Source organism: Nymphaea colorata, chromosome 1 (assembly GCF_008831285.2).
Source record: "Nymphaea colorata isolate Beijing-Zhang1983 chromosome 1, ASM883128v2, whole genome shotgun sequence".
NCBI classification, from domain to species: domain Eukaryota; kingdom Viridiplantae; phylum Streptophyta; class Magnoliopsida; order Nymphaeales; family Nymphaeaceae; genus Nymphaea; species Nymphaea colorata.
Genome location: NC_045138.2, coordinates 15,567,378 through 15,587,293, shown reverse-complemented (window position 1 = coordinate 15,587,293; position 19,916 = coordinate 15,567,378). Strand labels below are relative to the sequence as shown.

The window sequence follows — 19,916 nt, the reverse complement described above, 5'->3', positions numbered from 1 at the left end:
GTTTCTTGAAACAAAAGCATGGTATTTTTTTTTCCAGATATTGACTTCCACAAACAATTTTTGTCATTTTTCAAATTTTCAGTTTCATTTCATTTAACTGTGACCAAGAGCTTCTACGTTTTCTATTTTCGAGACAGGATAGTGTATTTTGCTGTAGTGTCTCCTCTGTTCGTTGGAGACGATGGATCAATTTTCCCTTCCCCTCTTGATACTATATTATTCTTGGTTGGGAAATGAATCTGTATCATATGCGATGTTCACGCATAAACAGAAGTGGATCATTCGCTTGTCTTCCACATTGTGAGCTTTCTATGATTTATTGCTTGAATACAAGGCCAAGTCACAGTCTGATTTTTTCATTATGTACTAACTTTTGGTTAGTCCCTTTTGTAGGCTATGTTCTGATGGAGGAAATGAACAAAATGATGCCTAGCAATCCGAATGTGGCCCACCGTTGAAATTCAAACGCTTCATGGAGCTTGGAAACAAAATATTTTGTCAAGTGTTGAAAAATGGGAGGATTGCTATTGAGTACAGGGATGTGGATACGAACTTTCTCATACATATGGATGTTATTGCCAAGAATGGACGATAATTAGTGCTTCACAGCGATTCTGTCGAAGGGAAGCCAAAACAGGTTCCCAGGTTCATAGCCGTGCGCGTAACCTGGTAAAAGCTACGGCTAACCCTAACTTGCCTATCCAAAAACAGAAAACCTCGATTCCTTTCAAGAGATGTGAGAGTGTGTCGCGTGCGTGTGTGTGTGTGTGTGTGAGAGAGAGAGAGAAACCTGATGCCGCCGGAGCCGGACGGAGATGATGCCGCCTGCCGGTGGAGATTGGAGAGGAAGGTGCCGCCTGCCGGTGGAAGAGAAAGATCGCAGGCGAGAGGAGAGAAACAGTAAAAAAATAAAATAAAATAAACCCTAAAAATTAGACCATATTAGACTCACTCTCATTTGACCGCTGCGAGTAAAGAGGATTTTAATCGGGTGCTGCTGACCGCACCCGATTCTTCTTCGACTGGTTTGGGTGTCACTTGCACCCGCATCGGTCGACGCGGGTGCGAGGCCAAAAATGGCGTACCCTGGTGACATTGACTACGTTTGATCAGGCTACCGCTACACTTGGTCCGGATGAAGTTCAACTTCAATCGATCCCAATTTTGAAGCCCCTCGGGACCTCGACCCTCCTCTTCCCCTACTCGGCCGAGCAATACCAACGACGCTGTCCAATCGAAGCACACGCCAATGGCGGCGGTACTGCGAGCAGTCGGGCGTCTCCTTCGAAACCCATCTCCGTTTAATGCTGCCCATCGTCGCCAACTGCCTCTGCAGCTCAGTTTCGACAGAGGGGTTGCCTCCAAGGTATTCGTTGGAGGTATTCCGTTCTCCTGTTCGTTATTTTTCATTTGCTTTACAGGCACGCTGTGGCCGATCTGCTTTCGTTTACATGGAGTATGCTGTTTGTTAACTTGAATTTTTAAGTGTGCCAACGATGAGCTTCGGTTTCTGGTTGAGCCGTTGAGGTGATTAAAAAGGTGAAGGATATCGGTTCTCCACGACAGAATGATAGTTACCTGATCCACACTAGCATCTTCTCTTTCCGGTCCGTAGCCAGTAATACGAGTGTTTTTTCTCGAAATTCTTAGGTGGTCATCTCTTAAAAGTCTTCTACATGGTTAATTTCAGAACTTCTAGTGTTAGTTCTTGGCACTTTTAGTTCTTGGTACTTTCTTTAGTTAAAGTCTCCAATCTTGGCAACGTTGCTCTTGTTGGTTGATGTAGAATGCGTGAAGATTGTAGCTTTATTCCGGCCGTTAATGGTGTAACTTTTTTTGTGTGGCAAGACACACTTCTTTTGTTCTTTGATCTTAACAGCAGAACTTTAAATAACAAAAAGTATCTCTTTTCTAACACGTTATCGTGTCCTTTCGATACAAAATGATTTGTTTTCGTTGGGAATCATACGTCCCCAGAATTATGCAAAAATTGTATACAGTTCTTCAGGAGCTCTTTGCGTCAGCTTAACAAACAGAACTTTGAATCATAAAGAGTGTATCTTCTCTAGCCGTTTTCATGTCTTTTCCATATGGAAAATGTTTTTATTTTTCTTACAAAATATACCTTTCTAGAATTGTAAAACTGTATACAGTTCGTCAAATGACTTGAAAAACCAACCTGGCAATTTCGTGAATGGGCTTGGTTGAGGAGGGATTAGGTGCTGAAAGATCTTGTCAGGAAGGCACTGCCTTGGTTCAACTACTTAGGCCAGCTAACAGTTAAGATGCATTGTATTAGCATGTTGGTGGTTTGTGTGGAGATTAAGTCATCCCGTGTATGGGGCCTTTTACATATAATTAGTGCTTTTACTACAGGGAATTGATGAAGCCACGGGTTATCTGGTCTTCTATGGGTTTCCTTCCTTTAGGTGAATGGACATGTTAATGCTGCTACAGGGCTTTCTAAGGAAGTCTAGGGCGTTAAAGATGAGACTTCATAGAGGCCTGAGCGACTGTTAGCAACGGTGCATAAATGAGTAGAAACGGGGCCTGGCATGCTAGACAGTAAAGTAGCTTAATGTCCCAATTTTGCCTAGGCAGGTGTCATATAGATTCTGAATGACATTGTGAAGGCATTGTGAATTCTAGAGCAGCGCAACACTGGAGGGATAGGACAGGTCATTGATAGGGCGTATGATGGAATCTGTTGGTTCTCCTGGAGAGGTGGTTACATTGAGCAGATAAGGGTGAAGATGAAGTTTTTCTGGATGCAAAAATGTTGAGACGAAGATAATCAACTTTTTTTACTCATTTTGTGATAGTTAGTAACTTAGTCCATCCCGATTCTTTTAAGTTGTGTATTTTCCATTCACATGTTTGCCTGAAAAACCGTTGCATTTGGATGAGTTATCCTGAAAATACTGCAATGAGGCCTTTGTGATGTCAACTAAAAAGACTTACTCTGTTCGAGCATTGTCGAAGTTCATCCGACTTCTTGAATTAACACAAAGACAGTCATGGTTTAGGGATACTTTTCTTTGAGTTTTCAGTTGAAAGCCAGCAATCAAGGCTTTTCTGTTTTTTCGCCCTTCAATTAAGTGAAGTTAAGAAGCCATTACAGTTTCTAGTCTTCTCCCTTGGAATATTTTGCAGGACTATCTTTTTACACAACAGAGGAATTGTTAGCTGGAGCTTTTGCACCGTTTGGTCAGGTTATAGAAGGTGCTTGCTTTCATCAATTTTTCCCAATTGGAACTCTGAACTTTCATATCCCATAGGTCGTGCTTGTCTTCATTAAGTTCTTCTGAAACTATCAGATTTTACATAGCTAACATGTTTGATTGCAGCCTCTATAATTATGGACAAGGTGTCTGAAAGATCTAAAGGCTTCGGGTTCGTGACATTTGCATCAGAAGAGGAAGCCGAAAAGGCCATAAAAGAAATGAATGGCAAGGTAAATGCCTGCTCTAGCACCTTTCTCCCTTGCCTGCAGCTGCTCTTGGCCCAGCCCACCCAAACATAGGCCTAAGCTTGACAGATTGTGACATTGTGCTGGAGATAGAGCGGTTGTCCAGGTCTAACTGCCACTCTACATTATGAGCTTTCTCATGGTGTTGCCCTCATAAAGTGGCGGCTTACCTGGGGTTTATCTGCAGATTAAGCAGTTCGGTCTTTGAAAAGATCTTTAGAAGGTGTTATTTTGTGGCCTGCCTATTAATGAGCTTGCTTTGCGTGCTCAAGAGGAAGACTCAACTGTTAATTGCATGGCCTCAAGAGGTCTGCGACCCAATACCTGCGCATGTGCTTTGCCTTAATGCTGAACAGTAGGAAAACCCTTTTAGTGGTGGATGAGGGATACCTTGTGGGTTTACATGAGGGGACAACCACAAAACAACTAGTATGATACCTTCCGGGCCACCAATTCTACTAATTTAAAAAATTCAGTAGGCTTCATTGTCATTGAATAAAAATACCCAGGCAGGACTAATTCAGTCTTCATTATATATTCTTACTGATATTAAACGGACCTGATTGGATGTCTTTCTGTTTACAGATCTTGAACGGTAGAGTGATATTTGTAGATAATGCAAAACCCAGGACACAGTTTCAGGATTCTGTGCCAAGAGCTCGAGGACCACCTACGAGGAACAACTGATGTGGGCCTCAGATCGAGACATAATGATGTTAACCTTTCATAGCACTGTAAAACTTAGATTTTGTTACCACTAGAATTGTTTCATAATTTGGGCGCAGTTCTTAGAGGTTCTCCTTGTTACCGGGAAAAAGAGCTTTGAGCAAAGCTCGTCTTTCATATGTAGCAGGAATTATAGGGCTTTGGATATGTCTCTCTCTCTCTCTCTCTCTGCACATGCTCTGAAGTTGGCCATAGATAATCGCGTGGACCTTCAGTTGTTAATAGGTGGCAGAGAAGTTACCTATCCTTTGCCATCTGCACCTCGTGTTTCACAAGACATGAGACGGGGACAAAGGATACACAGACAAAAATTGGGACCCGAAAGGTCCCTAATCCATCCCCACTGGTTCATTGAAAGGGTCCCAATCGCCTTCCGGGATGTCCCAAAATTTACAGAACGATTTCTCGGATAATCTATACAAAAAGATGGACAGCCTCAGCCACAGGCCACCTTTTTGATATCTGGAAATTATAAGCTCGTATCCTGACCTCGTGATGATCAGCATTGGTGCGAAGTTTGATGAAAAAGAACTCCTCCATCTCATGCCTCCACTCCTCATCGTTAATTAGCATCAGAATTTTCTTGCCATAGCTTTGAGCTTTCGTTACCAAGCTGCAGCAAGAAGGGAAAAACAGCATATTCCATGTAAACGAAAGCAGATCGACCACAGCGTGCCTGTAAAGCAAATGAAAAATAACGAACAGGAGAATGGAATACCTCCAACGAATACCTTGGAGGCAACCCCTCTGTCGAAACTGAGCCGCAGAGGCAGTTGGCGACGATGGGCAGCATTAAACGGAGATGGGTTTCGAAGGAGACGTCCGACTGTTCGCAGTACCGCCGCCATTGGCGTGTGCTTCGATTGGACAGCGTCGTTGGTATTGACTGGATGAGGAAGGGCGCTCTCACTGATGTACCTGCGATATTGGTTTTTGCCTTCCTGTCAGCACCTAATCCCTCCTCAACCAAGCCCATTCACGAAATTGCCAGGTTGGTTTTTCAAGTTATTTGACGAACTGTATACAGTTTTACAATTCTAGAAAGGTATATTTTGTAAGAAAAATAAAAACATTTTCCATATGGAAAAGACATGAAAACGGCTAGAGAAGATACACTCTTTATGATTCAAAGTTCTGTTTGTTAAGCCGACGCAAAGAGCTCCTGAAGAACTGTATACAATTTTTGCATGATTCTGGGGACGCATGATTCCCAACGAAAACAAATCATTTTGTATCGAAAGGACACGATAACGTGTTAGAAAAGAGATACTTTTTGTGATTTAAAGTTCTGCTGTTAAGATCAAAGAACAAAAGAAGTGTGTCTTGCCACAAAAAAGTTACACCATTTCAAAATTATACTAAAAAAACATGTCCTTAATTGCAAATTTTCTTAATTGAAAAGGAAGAAAAAGGAAAAAAAGTAAGTTTATAGGACCATATCATAAATGTAAGAGTTTAATTTTTGATAATAATGGTTTCTATCATATGTCCAGAAAAAGAAGACCCCACAAAGAGTTTGCTTCAATTCCAGGCCCATTCATATGCCGTGTTTGTAGAACAGTCTCAAGGTTGCCTCCGAGAACTACGCGCTCTCGAGAACAGCATGGCTCCATGAATTTAGCTCAATACTACCAGCATGTTTTTTTCTTTTCTGCTTAAGACCACAGCTTTTGCTAAGCATGTCATAACCAGCGCGAAGCCAGTTTTTTTTTTTAAAAGGGCACTGATTCAGAGGTTTTTATACTTAAAAGGAGTATTTATATGTATAGCAAATTAAATATTAAACAATCTTGATGTAAAACTGAAAAAAAAAATTTTGAGAAGCTGGTGTGGGCAACTGCCCAGACCAGCTTATATGTGGCTCAGCCACTGGTCATAACGTTGTAAATATTAAAGTTTACTCTAAAATGTTTAACCATAATTGGTCTGAGTCAGTGGCTGGTAAGAGGTCAGCTGCTGGTTTGATTTCTGTTGGCACATCAACCTCTCGTATGTCAAAGCAAGTGTAGGTTGTGCCGGCGAAGGTACTAGCTTTAGGGTTTTAGACTGTCAGTCAAACCAACCGGTAATTAGTCAGTTGTCAGTTTGATTCCTGTAGGTGCCAATCTCGACAGGTATAGGCCTTGAAGATCAGGTACAAAACTTTCGGTTTTGGATATATTGTGACTATATATATATATATATATATATATATATATATTGGGGTTTATGAAAACTATTGCTAAAAGCACCAATGACATTAATTTGATTCACTAGAAGGAAAAATGGAAGCAATAAGAGTAATTAGTAAATAAAAAGCTGATTAAATTTTTGATGGAATTTGAATGACAATGGTTCGGATGACTTATTCGATGGGCCGGATACAGTTTTTAGATCCCCAACCCGAATCTGGATCTAGTTATGCAGCATCGGAATTAGTGTTCTCTGCACTATGAACATATTATATATAGAAAGTGTAAGAAGAAATTAAAGCTGACCATGCAACTGATAGGCAATTAGCTTAACCCAGATCGTGCCAATGAAAAAACAACAGCGACTTGAGCTAGTGGGCTGACTTCTTCAGAGTGAAAACCGTTGACTCGGCTGGGTTTGGTTCCGTGCAACTTACTGGACTACTTGTTTATATAAGTTCGGGAAGTGTGCGCAATCTGAGCCAATGAATGCGCGTTGACTTGGTCAGTTTGCCAACAATGGCTTTGACCAGCCAATAAGGCGGACGCCTCATGGACCACACACCCATGTTGAAATAGGATATTTCATACCAAATTCATCAGATATCCAAATCCAAATTAAATCTTGTGTAAATAGAAACATGATAAATATCTGAATTGAATGTTTAAATCTAGCACCTTATTGAAAAAGTTTATTAACATATATAAAAATATATGGTTTGATACATGAGACTGTAAAATACATCGAAAAATATCTTAAGAATTAAATGAAGTCAAATACATGGGCTTGATTTACTTGATAATGATCCACGTATTCCTGCATAGTTTGTGGTCCATATAACTAATAGTTGTTTTGGCATAATTTTTTATTTAAAAATATATATATATATATTCCACAAACCGCACCGACAAGAAATAAAAATCAATATGATATTTGGGTGGCATCTCAATCCTTATCTTGGAGATGACAATGATGCATATAAAGACTTATTTATGTGGCTTACACATGTATAATATATATCTTAAACTTCTTATGTACATTATTACTGTTCACTGTTCCAAGTCAATAATAAAATGGATTACAATTAAAGTTGAACTCGGAATTGCATCTCACTCCATGCAAGTCTGGTCCCATTTAAATGGCGACCTTTCATCTAACTAATTAATTGGATGCATTTCATTTTAAAATTCATCTTCATCTCAAGTGCCTTTCTTTTTTCAAATTTTTAACCGTACGCGATCCGATAGTATAAAACCAATGGAACTATTTTTTTTTTTACCGGTTCATTGGGATGCGTGGGATTTTTTTTTTTTTTTCAGATTTATGTTGTTCGCGCATCCAGATGAACTGCTTCAAAATTTCGAAAACACAATATATATGTACCAACTCTTCTTTTGAGATCCTAGAACAATTAGATCCACTTTCTTATAATATTTTAAAAATAAAATTTAATGGTTTTCGTTTATACGGTATGATAAATTTTCGAAAAGACATGAAATGACCTAATAGAGGCGTCAGCTGTTCTCTACGTCGAGAACAAAAAACTATTCCCCTTCCCAAGGCCATTGCCGAGCATATCTGTTTGTTTCTGAAAATTAAATGTCAGTACGCATGTGTTGCGGAAACCCTTTCACAACCCACTTTATCAAAAGTTTATCAGGTAAAGTTCGAATTTTGAAAGAACTGCGGATATTTATTTCATTCTAAGATCCGTCTCCATGTGCGTCGTTTGTGATCAACACGCTTTTAGATGATCAAAAACTTAAAAATGTCGATGCATATGATCAAATTTTAAAGAAGTGCCCCAATACAAATTATATAATACTTTGGGGCATAATAATGCGTCTAAGAAATTATTCCATCTAGAGAGAGAGAGAGAGAGAGAGAGAGAGAGAGAGAGAGAGAGAGAGAGAGAGAGAGAGAGAGAGAGAGAGAGAATGTATATATATATATATGAGTGAACCCCGTCGTCATCAATTGCAGCGTAGCTACAAAATATTGAATATGACCTACTAACCGAGTCGGAAACATGCCTGCCGTCCTACTTTGCTTTTGATCAGCTACCAACTCCGTCTGACTTGATTCCGCAACGGAAATATAAAACGCAGATGATACATATGCATCGGTTCGGCTATCTTATTCAACCAAGGGCATGCAGTGACACCTCATTCATGATCTTTTTTCTTTCACAAATCACCATTGGCCGATGATGGGTTCTGTTTAGGTGGAGGAGGAACCCGCAATTACCGACTACATATCGGTAGATTTCTGGTTGGTGAAACACTTAATGTCTCTCTCACCTTCATTAAGAAGTGGTTATGGGCAAGGTAGGTTCGTCGGAAATTTAGGATTAAACTGGTGAACTTAGAACTCGTAAAACCAGCGGAATCAGGTGGCAGGTCCCGCTCAGAAAAGTAGCTGGGGAAGAAAGAAGGAAGGATAAGCCAGGATAACAATTCCCATTAATGCCCTCGTATGAATTGCAGTAACATGAATTCTATACATTTAATTATCACCTTGTATAATGCAATAATTCGTGATAAATATCTTGTTCTAAAAGAATCTAAAAGATGAAAAGTTTATGGGGGGGGGGGGGGTGGGGGAATTACAGTCATCGGATGATCATAAAGGCGCAGAAGGCGACGAAAGCGGAAACGCCCGAGAGCACGCACGCCATGTCGATCCGCTTGTCCCGCTTGGCTTTCCTCTCCTTGTTTTCCGATCTTGTCCTCAGGAACTCCGCGTATTTTCTTTTGAGCACCTCTTCGCCTTTCCGCCTCACGCTCCCCAGGGCCCTCCCGAAAATGTCCATACTCTCCCTTCCCAGCAAATTCCTTCCCTCAACGTCCTCCATCGTCATCGCGATCTCCCTCACCTTCAGCTCCCCTTCCTCGCACCCGCCGCACCTGACCGACACCGCGCAGTAGATACATTCCCTTTCCAGGGGTAAAACCGTCCCGAATTTTATCTGGTACTCCAGGTCCGAATACCAGTAGCGCTCCACCTCCAGGGGCGTCCAGCTCGTCAAGTTAACCGCCCTGCCACGTGTCAAGTCCAAAACGATCCAGCTCATCTGGACGTCCTCCGCGAGTCGCCGTCGCACTTCGTCGCCGGTGCAGTCGCCGCCGGCGACGGAAATCACGGGCGGGTCGTCCTTTGTGTCCAGGGCGTCTATCCGGAACGGCGAGTCCAGAAACCAATCCTCCACTCGCTGCGGGTCCTCCCCCGACTCCGGGAGCGGGACGCCGTAAAGCACCTTGGAGAAGATTATCCGTCCGCGATGGCGAACGTCTACGATGGAGACCAGGTCGACCGGCGACGGCTGCGGACCTTCCGGCGCCGGAAGCACAGAGTCAGCGGAGACGAGCGGGCATGAGTCGGCGTAAAACGCGCGGAAACCGCCAGGAGTGGATGCGATTAGGCGGTGAAGCTCCGTCTCTGATGTCGCCGGCCACGATTCGTTGACGAGCCGCCGCCAGAGCATCTGGTCGCCGGACGCGTCGCGGAACTCGGTGGCCGTGGAGCCGATGGCGGCCAGGGCTGCGCCGTCCAGTAGGTGGAGGATGTGCTTGAGAAGGTCAGGATGAAGGCCGGAAATTGTGACCGCCGCCTCCCTCTCCGGCGTCGACGCTACCTCCATCGCCTCCCTCTCTCTCTCTCCCCTTCTCTTTCTTTTCCTCGTTTCTCTTCTTGCGTCTTGGCTTCGAATTCAAACGGAAGCAATATTATATGCAAACACCGAAACACTCTTCCGGCAGGGAGACGGTGGGGCTCCCCGTGTGTGACGAAAACACCCTCAATGCGTGTTCCTAAAATTACGAAACCGCCACTACCTGTTTTGACTTTCTAGCCGTGTGACTGGAAATGAAAACAACGTGAGTCAAATGCTTACCCCGTCAGTCATATTAATGCACCAACAACCGAAGCCATCGTGTAAGTTTTTCTTCTAGATTCATTTATATATTTATTAATTTATTTGTGAAAAATAATTTATATAAAGATTATTTTAGAAATAAATCTATAAGCCCTTTTTTTCGTTTTCAAAGGCAAAGGATGAGTGCAGGACGTGCAAGGTTTTTAAGTTTTATTTACGTTACCACGTCAAGCTTCGTAGATATGTCATGTGCTTTATCTTCTCCTTTTGAGTTGGGGATATAATTAAGAAGATAGGCAAGTTGTATGAAGGTGATTGCTCCATTTTTGGTTAAGATTGAACCGTTGTTGCTGTTAAGTTCAATCAGGTTGGGTGTGGGTCGGTGTCAACTGGCTTACAAGCTCAATTATGCTGATTTGGATGGGTGGTATCTAGAGAACGGTTCAAAACTGGTTCTTCGTTTTCATTTTCCTTTCCTTCTTGAAAAGTAGGTGCAATGAATGAAGTCATTCGGATCGAGCTCATAGATTGCTATGTATAGTGAAGCAAAACGATTAATACCATACCACCACTGAGGCGAGAGCCAAAGCTTCATCCTTCCTCTTTTGCCAAGATCCAAAGTTGTGTTGGTAACAAATAGCGACGAGATCTTCGCGAGCATCAACTTGCACGTAAAACACACCTTTCTTAAGAAACAAAAACATAGTTATCTGGGAGTCGAACTAGAGATGCGCCTCATAATGTGCCCCAAACTGACCCGTTTGAGCATGGGAAGTTGAATTTGGTCCTTTGAATTTGGAGACAATAATTCAATGGATTAGGGAATGGAGCCATGCAAGTTGCTGGCTGCATGGGTTCTCTTCAATGAAAGCATTTGTTGGAAGCATTAGGTCAAAAAGGCATCTTCGTTGGCAGTCTTGGCATGGTGCATCAGCAAATTAAAGGCAATATTTATTTTCTATCATAATTTTGAAAATTTTCATTTAAGGGCTTATTTTTTTTTTTAATTTAGAAAAGGAACCTCTGAAGTCTTAAGAGACCGCTTTAGTCGTGTTTGATGGCGGTCAAAAAATCCAGATTGACGCAATTTTTTTTTTTTCACAAAAGAACGTTGTTTTGGATGTATCACCGGAACCCACACACCAAGTTTGAAAAATTGATTAAAAATTCAAATTTGAAACAAAGTCCAATTTCTACAAAAAAAAAAAAAGAGGCTTTGGATGACAACTCAAAACCAGATTCCGAACACAAAACTTTATATTTTGCTTCTAAAATCAAAATTGGATTCGCGGAAAAATCTGTCTTGAGAAGACATGGTTTTGTAAAAGAGAGTGAAAAACCTGATCCTTCTTAGTTTGTTCATGCGTATGTCGCCTAAACAAATGACTAAGTTTTCAAAACTCATTGAAAAACTTAGTTTTAATAAAACCAAGTTTTCGAATTCATCTATTCTTTGAGTTTACCTTTTGTTGATAATTTTGGAAAAGCAAAATCCCTTTGTAAAAAGTATGTCCTTTCATGAAAGCTATTAAATGAAGGCTTGAACTGAACTATATATATATATATATTTTACCAGCAATTATATAAAGCCTAAACTACCCTTTTATTACTAAATTATATTTTTAAAGATTTACGGAACGCCAAAAGGATAAGAAAGAAACAAAAAAGAAAAGGCAGTTGTAATGTCACGTTTGAAAACGATAGGCCGAAAAAAACGCCAAAATAACGCGCGACAAGAAGTGGACGTGCGGACCCACGGAAGTCATGTTCATCCCTGCACTGAGCGTCGCGCAAATCACAAGCGGGCATACCGAGAAACGGAACTTATATAAGTAATAGATTAGTTAACGCATCAACGCTCCCAACCAAACACGATATAAAAAGTCGATTAAACTTTAGGCTGCAGTCTGTGTGTAACTTCAGATGTAAAAAATAATCGTGTCCGAAATCTTCAATACCATGAGAACCATCCATCTTGAAGACTTTTTTAAACGTCTTTTCTGATATTAATTGTTCAAGGGAAGAGCAATCCATCCAAACTTGCAGCACGCAAAGAGTTCACAGAAGTTACGCAATAGAAGAAAAAGCATGGTTATCAATTATGATTTATTGTCTTTTTTCTCAATGGACCACACAAGAACCTTACAACGCCATTTTGTCATTTTTGTGAGAAGTTTTATATGGACTCTTGTTGTGACCATGTGACCCTACAACGGGAAGCTGACGCATAAATGACACAAGATATAAAGAGGCTGAACAAGTTGAGGTTGACTCTCCTAAAAGCTCATTTTAAATGTCTAGATATGTGTGTCTAGAGAGAGAAAGTCAAAACAATATGTGAAAAGCTGAATATCATGTGATCACGAAGGAGCGAAGCCAAGATTTTTTTCATGGGCGACTAAAGAGGATTCGGGTGGAACAAAACTGAACACGAATTCAAACAATGAACAACTAAAAACATTTCAATTTTTTCAATGTATTTTTTTTTTCAGTTTGCTGGAGTGGGGCTATGACCTAGGTGCCCCCCCTCCGCCCTTGGTGATCACAAGTCGTTCTCTAGTACTTATTATATGAGTCATTTTCATACTTTGAGAATCAATTATCATATAGACTGAAATACATGTTTTACAGGCCATTGGTTGCAGGAAAGGAACAAAAATTTTTCATGAGATGAGTCAAATTAATGTTTCATATGGACCTTTATCTTGTTTTACTTTTTTCGTATATGTGATTGTATAGAAATATTAAAAAATGGAAAAAATGAAATATCTAATTAAAAATATCAAGAATCTCTCTCTCTCTCTCTCTCTCTCTACAAACCATAGTTGGCAAACTCATTGATCCAAGTCTCGAGCTGCCCGAGTCCGCTAGGAATATCATTTAATAGTTCACCAGTCAGGGTTCGCCGAGTTAGCTGAGATCTTTAACTAATTACATGTGATTTTTTTTTTAATCGTGTGTTGTTGAATACTAAAGTTTGTTATTTTTTGATTTGTGAAATATCACAAACTTTATTAAGTACATATAAATACTCATAATATCAACAGACTTATCCTTTTCATCTATTTATAGAAAAAAAGGTACTATTAAAATTTGTGATCGATTCTCCGACCCAGGGTCCCAGTCTTCCACCGATTCGAGTTTGAATTATGGGTTTATCAAACCACGAAAAAAATGAATGGTTGCAGGAGATGGCAAATTTGAACCATAAAATATTTATGCACAAATTAAACATGATTTCCAGACTCAAGGACAAACACGTGCAGTCAAGACCACTTATTCGCACTTCCTCTTCGACGGTGGTCGAAACAATTCAAACAGTCAAACAAACTCAGCTGTGGTTATAGATAGTTGGGAGGTTCGTGGGGCACCACAAAGCCCACTTTATGATTAAATTAGTGGTTGAAAGTATGTGGATTTAGGTCTAGGACAGCCGCACCAGACCTGGGTGCCATCAAAAATCAAAATAATTGCTTTGTCCGCTTAATGACGCCACATTGAAATTCAAACGTCACTTTTCACAAGCTTAAGTTAGACAACAACATTGATTGGCGATTAAGTGGACCATTTTTATTGCCTATAGTGTACCTGACCGAAAATGCCATATTCGATGAAGTTAATTTTTGCTGTAGGACATTTGACCTGTTTGACATGTTACCATAATTCTAAGCATTAGGGAACTTGTGATCTCTGAATAGCCCTTGTCAAAGGCGAGACAAATGATGCCAGTGGATTGAATGTCTTAATTATCCCACATCCTGTGCTCAGTCTAACAGCAATTAATTAAAGAAGCACAGTTCCAATGAACATGGCCCCAATTTTTAAATCATGATTGGCTCTAAATGGTCCTTGATCTCACCGTTTGAATGAATGGTCCTTGCTGCATTGAAGGACCGCGATGATCCATCACTCCTAAGAGTCATCGTCTTTGAATGATCATCAATTCCAATTGCAACCCGCATTTAGATCGTGTTTGGTACCAGTAACACACATTTATGAGAATGTATTGTTCTCATAAGAACCAACGTCCGGGCACAAGGCCACCAAGAACCAAGTTTTATCATGAACTTGTTTCAATCTTTAGGGTATATATCCAACTTTAAGGCTGAACTAACGAGTCGAATCCGTCTTTTTTTTTTTTTTTTACTTCAACTAGAATTTTCTGATTAAGTATAATTAAATAAACTGATTAATTTTTTAAAAATAATATAATAAAGTATTTTATTCATCATAATAACTCAATTGGGCGGCGAGGCTGAGTTATCTAACTGAAGACTCGTTTGGTTTAGCTCTTTAGGGGCTGCTCTAGCTCTGGCAAGGCTAGGTCTAGTCCTTTCAATATGAGTTCGGGCATGAGCAGGGTCATGTGCAACTTAGGCTGGGCACCTGGCTGGGCCGCTGGCGGGTACCCTGCTCGACTCAGGCACAAGCCCAAAAAAAAAAGGTGGGCTTAGAAAAAGGGTTGGGCCGATAAACCCAGGTGGGCTTGATAATTTTTGAAATATTTATTTTATTAATATATACAAATTATTTTATTACAATTAATTACATTTACATATTGTTTTATATTAAAATATATATTTTTTAATTTAATAGGCCGGTCTCGGTCTTGAGTTTTAATAATCGGGCCAAGCTCAAGCTTGAGTTTCGAGTGTCCGGCCGGCCCGAGCCCGATTCCTTATCGGGCCGGGCCGGACCGAATTCCTTACGGGCCGGACCGAACTCACATCCAACCAAACACCTAAATGGACTACCTAGCATGTCTCATAATTTTTCATATGAATGGACAACTCATGTATGCATAAATGTGCATTAGAAAAATCTGCAAAGGCCCCAAGAGCTTTGAAGAGTTTGTTGACTCGGAATAACTTAGATCCGCACTCGCCTCCTCACCCAAATAAGATAACGAAGAAATGGTTGATATTGATGAGCCAATAATGACATTTCTTTTCTTTGTGCCTCTCTCTCTCTCTCTCTCTCTCTCTCTATATATATATATATATATATATATATATATATATATATATATATATATATATATATATATATATATATATATATATATATATATCATAATGTGAAAGCAATGCATATCTACACAAATTGACATAAAGAGAGAAGCAGTTTGATCGCTTAATCTATAGATTAATGCAGATGGGCCGGGAGGGAGGACTTTCTTAATTCGCAGTCGCCTCATCTTTAAAGTAGAAAAGGACTCTAAATTGATTTGATTCACGCAGGAAGTTAGCTCGAAGCAGCTTCTTTGATCTTATCATCTATGAACCGCTTCTGAAGCCTTTTTTTATAAAATGTTAAAAGGATTAAGCTAGTAACGCTTTAAAAGGCACTCAGTTCCACATATTTAAAAACTTAAAAGGCCTTCAATATGTATGGACCATTTAAGTCAGAGTCTTAAATGTGATCTTAATAATGGTTTAATATGAATTATATACTAGGCCAATCGTTATTTACTTTAAATTGTGTTTGTGATCATCAAGAAATGAATGGTTCGTACAATATCAAAACTTTGATAGTAAGAAAAGTAAACGTTTTCTATCCATAACTTGAACTAAAACATGTTTTTATGTTAGACGGTTTTTCATAGACGTGTTAACATGTTTATATATTTTATTTGGAATAAACTTTCCAATAACTTAATGTTTTGATTATATATTATATATATAAAGAGAGAGAGAGAGAGCCGATACAATGAAAATATATAACAAAATTTGGGGACAAGAGATCCTCTAGATACCGAAACAAACCGCAAAAACAGAAACAAGAAGAAAAATATAAAATACAGTGCCCAGAAAAAAGAAGAGAGGCGGGGTGAAAGAGGAAGGTCACCCAACCGCAGATGGGCAGCGACGCTTTAACCGAATGGCAAATTGGACATCCCCTTGCACAAGACGAGCGACAAAATCTGGCGAAGAGAAGGTGCTCCTGGAGACCCTGTTGTTGCGCTCCTCTCAAATGTACCACCAAGCTGAAATGAGCCATGACCTCCAAACACGACCCCAGGAAACAGACAGGTGGGGGGAATGACAAAAGAGTAAAAAGAGACGAATAGAAGGTGAGTTTGAAAGACTACTAACAAGAGAAGACCATGTAGAAGCAAGAACACTAAAGAAGAAAGAACAAAAAGTAAAAATGTAAACCCGATACTCGACAAGACAGAAAAGACACTGGTTAGTCAAACTGATGCCAAGGCGCTGGAGGTGGTCAAAAGTATTGATATGACCAGTAAGAAGAAGCCAGACAAAAGCAATGACACGAGGAGAGGGGCCAGGATACCAAAGGTAATGGGGTGGGAGCGACGCGACAGAAGGACCGAAGGAGGCCAGGTAGCAGGAAGAAAACGTGAACTCACGGGTAGGTGAGAGAGGCCAGGATGGGGACGCGGACGATGAGAGGTCAGCAAGGCGGAGGAAAAGAGGAAGGACAAAAAGCATGTCGCACCAAAAGTGAGAGGGGGAGGTGTGTGAGATAGAACTATTCCAAACACTAGGGGAAGACATGTCAAATTTGGAACTAATGAATTGGGTGATGAGAGAATGCTCAGTTGCTAAACACCACCACCAAGAACATGTGTTTGTGATGATTTTGTTTGTGATGTGTGTGTTTGTGATGATTTTGTTTTTTAAGGGGTTGGTGAAGAAGAAGCGGGGAAGATGTCCTCGTTCATTTAATGAAGGAAAGGAAAAAGGCAACAGTAAGGAAGCAGGTAAAAGCAAACCGGGAAAGAGTTCCTCTCTGAGTCTGTGAGTTAGTCCCTCCAATGTGCATCAACCACCCCTACAATATATATATATATATCGAAATTCATCAAACACCTCCTTGTTTGTTGTAACCGGTTCATCGTTTAGCAGGTTCCCATTATTTATCTATATAAATAAAATCATGCACATTAAAATCTTTTCAAATTAAAAAAAAATCTAAAAATGAAAAAAGAAAGTGAAGTTGAATTTGTCTTCCCATCACTATAGGGGCCATTTGATTTGGTTCATAGACCACCTCATAAGTTCTATTGGTTTTATTGGTTTATGAATCTGTCATAATTTTTGAAATAAATTTGGAGATGGTATGTAACCATTCCATTAGCTAAACAACTTCAAAAAATCAAGACTAAACTAACATCCATACTTATATGATGCCTTTATTGACGGGATCACCGACCACTTAATGGACCTAATAATATTAAGCTATTAACAATAAGGTGAAGATATATGTGACAACTTATTAAATATGATATAGACCGTAGGGATGTAAACAGCTCAAATTTAATGGGCTTCTGGTGTTTACTACACATCACAATATAAAACTGAATTTTATGCAATTGGATGTGAACTGAATTCTGTTGAATCCCTGAAGTTAAGTAGGGGGCATTCGATATACCAAGAATCATGGAATTTTAGAATCAAAATGCTCAATTTTTTAGAAATTGAAATTATTAAATAAACGAGGTATTTTGTTTCTAGAATTAAGAAACTGAAACCTGTAATTTTTTATTCTATTTCAGTTTGAAGAGAAATTATGTTTCTGGAACTTTCATTATTAAATCCATCAAACACCCCCCTTACATCAGTGTTGTTGGACTGCAGATTCAGTGAATTATGTGTGTGTATATATATATATATAACAGAGATGCGAGTCACTAATATGTGAAAGCCATGGATTCAAATTCAAAGTTCATACCAGGACATACTGTTTCATTCTTATAATGAATGTTTCAGTTGGTAGATCTGCATATTAGAATAAACTTATGGAAGGTTCAATTAAAGCTGTGATATTACAAAGTCAGGAACAAATAAGTATAATTATAAAGGCACCCAAAAACTAAACTTAACATATGAGAACAAATTTCATTTAAGATACCAAACTGGATTAGGGAGACTACTATCAGTTTATGCTGAGAGAGGTGCCCTCCAGGCATTGAACTCTTGGCATTTTGGACTTAACTAAATGAACATATTTAAAGAAAAAAAAAAAAAGGGCCATCATCAAGTCCAATCTTTCTTTCTCTGCTTCTCATCATTCTCTAGGGCTTCGATTTTCTGGTTGAGAATTCTCAAGCCTTTAACATTTCTCTATCTCTCTCCCCTTTGGAGGAAATGGCGTTCGTTTCCCCTTCTTGTTCTTCATCACATGCCTCTGTTTCTAAGATTTTCTCCCCTTGGTTGAGGTTTCTTGCAGACATCTTCCCTAAAAATTTATTGAATCCCAGGCCAAGACATTTTGGCAGTGTTGGAAGCCCAAGGAGTAGTGCTTCCACTGGTGTTGTAAGCCCTCCCCTCCTCTTATGAGGTGATGAACATCAGCTCTGCTCCTCCTAAATCAGGTAATAATTTTTTGGTTTCAAGGTTAAGTTATATGAATTAGTGTATAATCAATTTTTGATGTGAGCAATAATATTTTCCTCAGTACTCTTTATATAGAAGCGCGGTAGAATAATCTTGCACCTGTTTTTTTTTTCTCCATAAACTGAAGAAGACCAACTATTCACCGACAAGCTTAAACTAGCCGAGCTCGAGCTTGCCTCATAAAGCTCGGTTCGAACTTGAGCCAAGCTTTATGTGAGTCGAGCCGAGTTCGAGCTGGCTGAGCTCAGGCTCGACTCTCTCGCTGAACATTCCTGTCTAGTGTCTAACACCCTTCTCAGTCTACAGATCCGTGAATTTTAAAACGTAATGCAAACCTGAAACCCGCAACTGTGAAATTCAAAGTTTTCTTCAGCAGCTCAACTGGAGTTTTATTATCCAGAAATGAAGTAATTACAGATGTACAAAAAGCAGAGAACAGATACCAAACCTGCAAAGTCTGTCTTCTATTAGCAATCTTTTATCTGCAGAAATCATAAAGGACCACACCGAAGAAGGATACCTTTCTCCAAGGCGAGGGGAAGCCATCCTTCTTTCCAGTCTCCATTTTTTGCAGAGCCATCCTTCTCCCCAGTCTCAATGCAGATAATAGTGATTTGAGAAAGTTCAGGTCACAGCTCTGATGCTATCAAACCGCTTAAGGAGCATGCAGTTTGGTTATGAAAATAGATCGAAACATATGCGTGAAACACAATGTCACGGTGTTTCATGAATTTGGTGCATTAGTTTTTTATTGAATTCAACTTCATTACCAGATTATATGGAATTGGTAGGAATCTGATATCAGATTTGGTAAGAAAATTTCCGTTCGAGATTCACGCCCATTAAGATTATATTGGTAGGACCGTTTCTTGTAAAATCTCAAAGCGTCAAGCACAAAAACGAGAAATTATTACATTGTGGACACTGAATCCCAAAATTCAAGGAATGTTTGGGGGACACATGCAAGACCAACAGCGTGTTTCGTTTACGAACTTTGACGAAAAAAAAAGAAAAAAGAAAAAAGAAAAAAGAAGCCGTTGGAATGGGAACAAGAGATAGGGTGAACCCAACCCACCGGGTGGTTTCCGGATTTGTGATCTCAGATCTTTCCACGTCGTCCACATAAACACCACCATGCCCATAGATAGAGGCATCGACCCAGCCACGTCTATCGTCTCCGCAATGGCCTAATTGCCCTCCTACATGTCCAAATCCAACCGAGTCGCCACCACCTTCAGTCTGTCGGGTTTGGTTTGGATCCAACTTTCTAACCGGGGGGGGCTTGAATTAGGAGCATCTGATGTAGACTGAGCCG

The 19,916-nt window shown here is 39.9% G+C and overlaps 3 protein-coding genes across 4 annotated transcripts; 1 reads left to right on the top strand and 2 right to left on the bottom strand.

Moving 5' to 3' along the window:
- The first annotated feature begins 634 nt into the window (after positions 1-634).
- Positions 635-4,314, top strand: LOC116264896 (small RNA-binding protein 11, chloroplastic). The gene is made up of 4 exons (XM_031645352.2): positions 635-1,379; positions 3,154-3,222; positions 3,348-3,454; positions 4,055-4,314. Exons 1-4 carry the CDS (start codon positions 1,250-1,252, stop codon positions 4,154-4,156), a joined length of 408 nt encoding a protein of 135 aa, XP_031501212.1. The 5' UTR covers positions 635-1,249; the 3' UTR covers positions 4,157-4,314.
- A 123-nt stretch (positions 4,315-4,437) lies between these two features.
- Positions 4,438-5,195, bottom strand: LOC126409922 (uncharacterized). Of its 2 annotated transcripts, none has more exons than XM_050076847.1 (2): positions 4,914-5,195; positions 4,438-4,808 (listed from the first exon to the last, which is right to left on the bottom strand). In XM_050076847.1, exons 1-2 carry the CDS (start codon positions 5,169-5,171, stop codon positions 4,758-4,760), a joined length of 309 nt encoding a protein of 102 aa, XP_049932804.1. In that variant the 5' UTR covers positions 5,172-5,195; the 3' UTR covers positions 4,438-4,757. The 2 variants fall into 2 exon arrangements, with proteins under 2 accessions (XP_049932804.1, XP_049932799.1); XM_050076842.1 differs by having other exon boundaries at positions 4,927-5,195.
- A 3,142-nt stretch (positions 5,196-8,337) lies between these two features.
- LOC116249697 (probable F-box protein At2g36090) lies at positions 8,338-10,084 on the bottom strand. Its single transcript, XM_050076416.1, has one exon. The coding sequence runs from the start codon at positions 10,005-10,007 to the stop codon at positions 8,979-8,981; it is 1,029 nt and encodes a 342-aa protein (XP_049932373.1). The 5' UTR covers positions 10,008-10,084; the 3' UTR covers positions 8,338-8,978.
- Between the last annotated feature and the right edge of the window lie 9,832 nt (positions 10,085-19,916).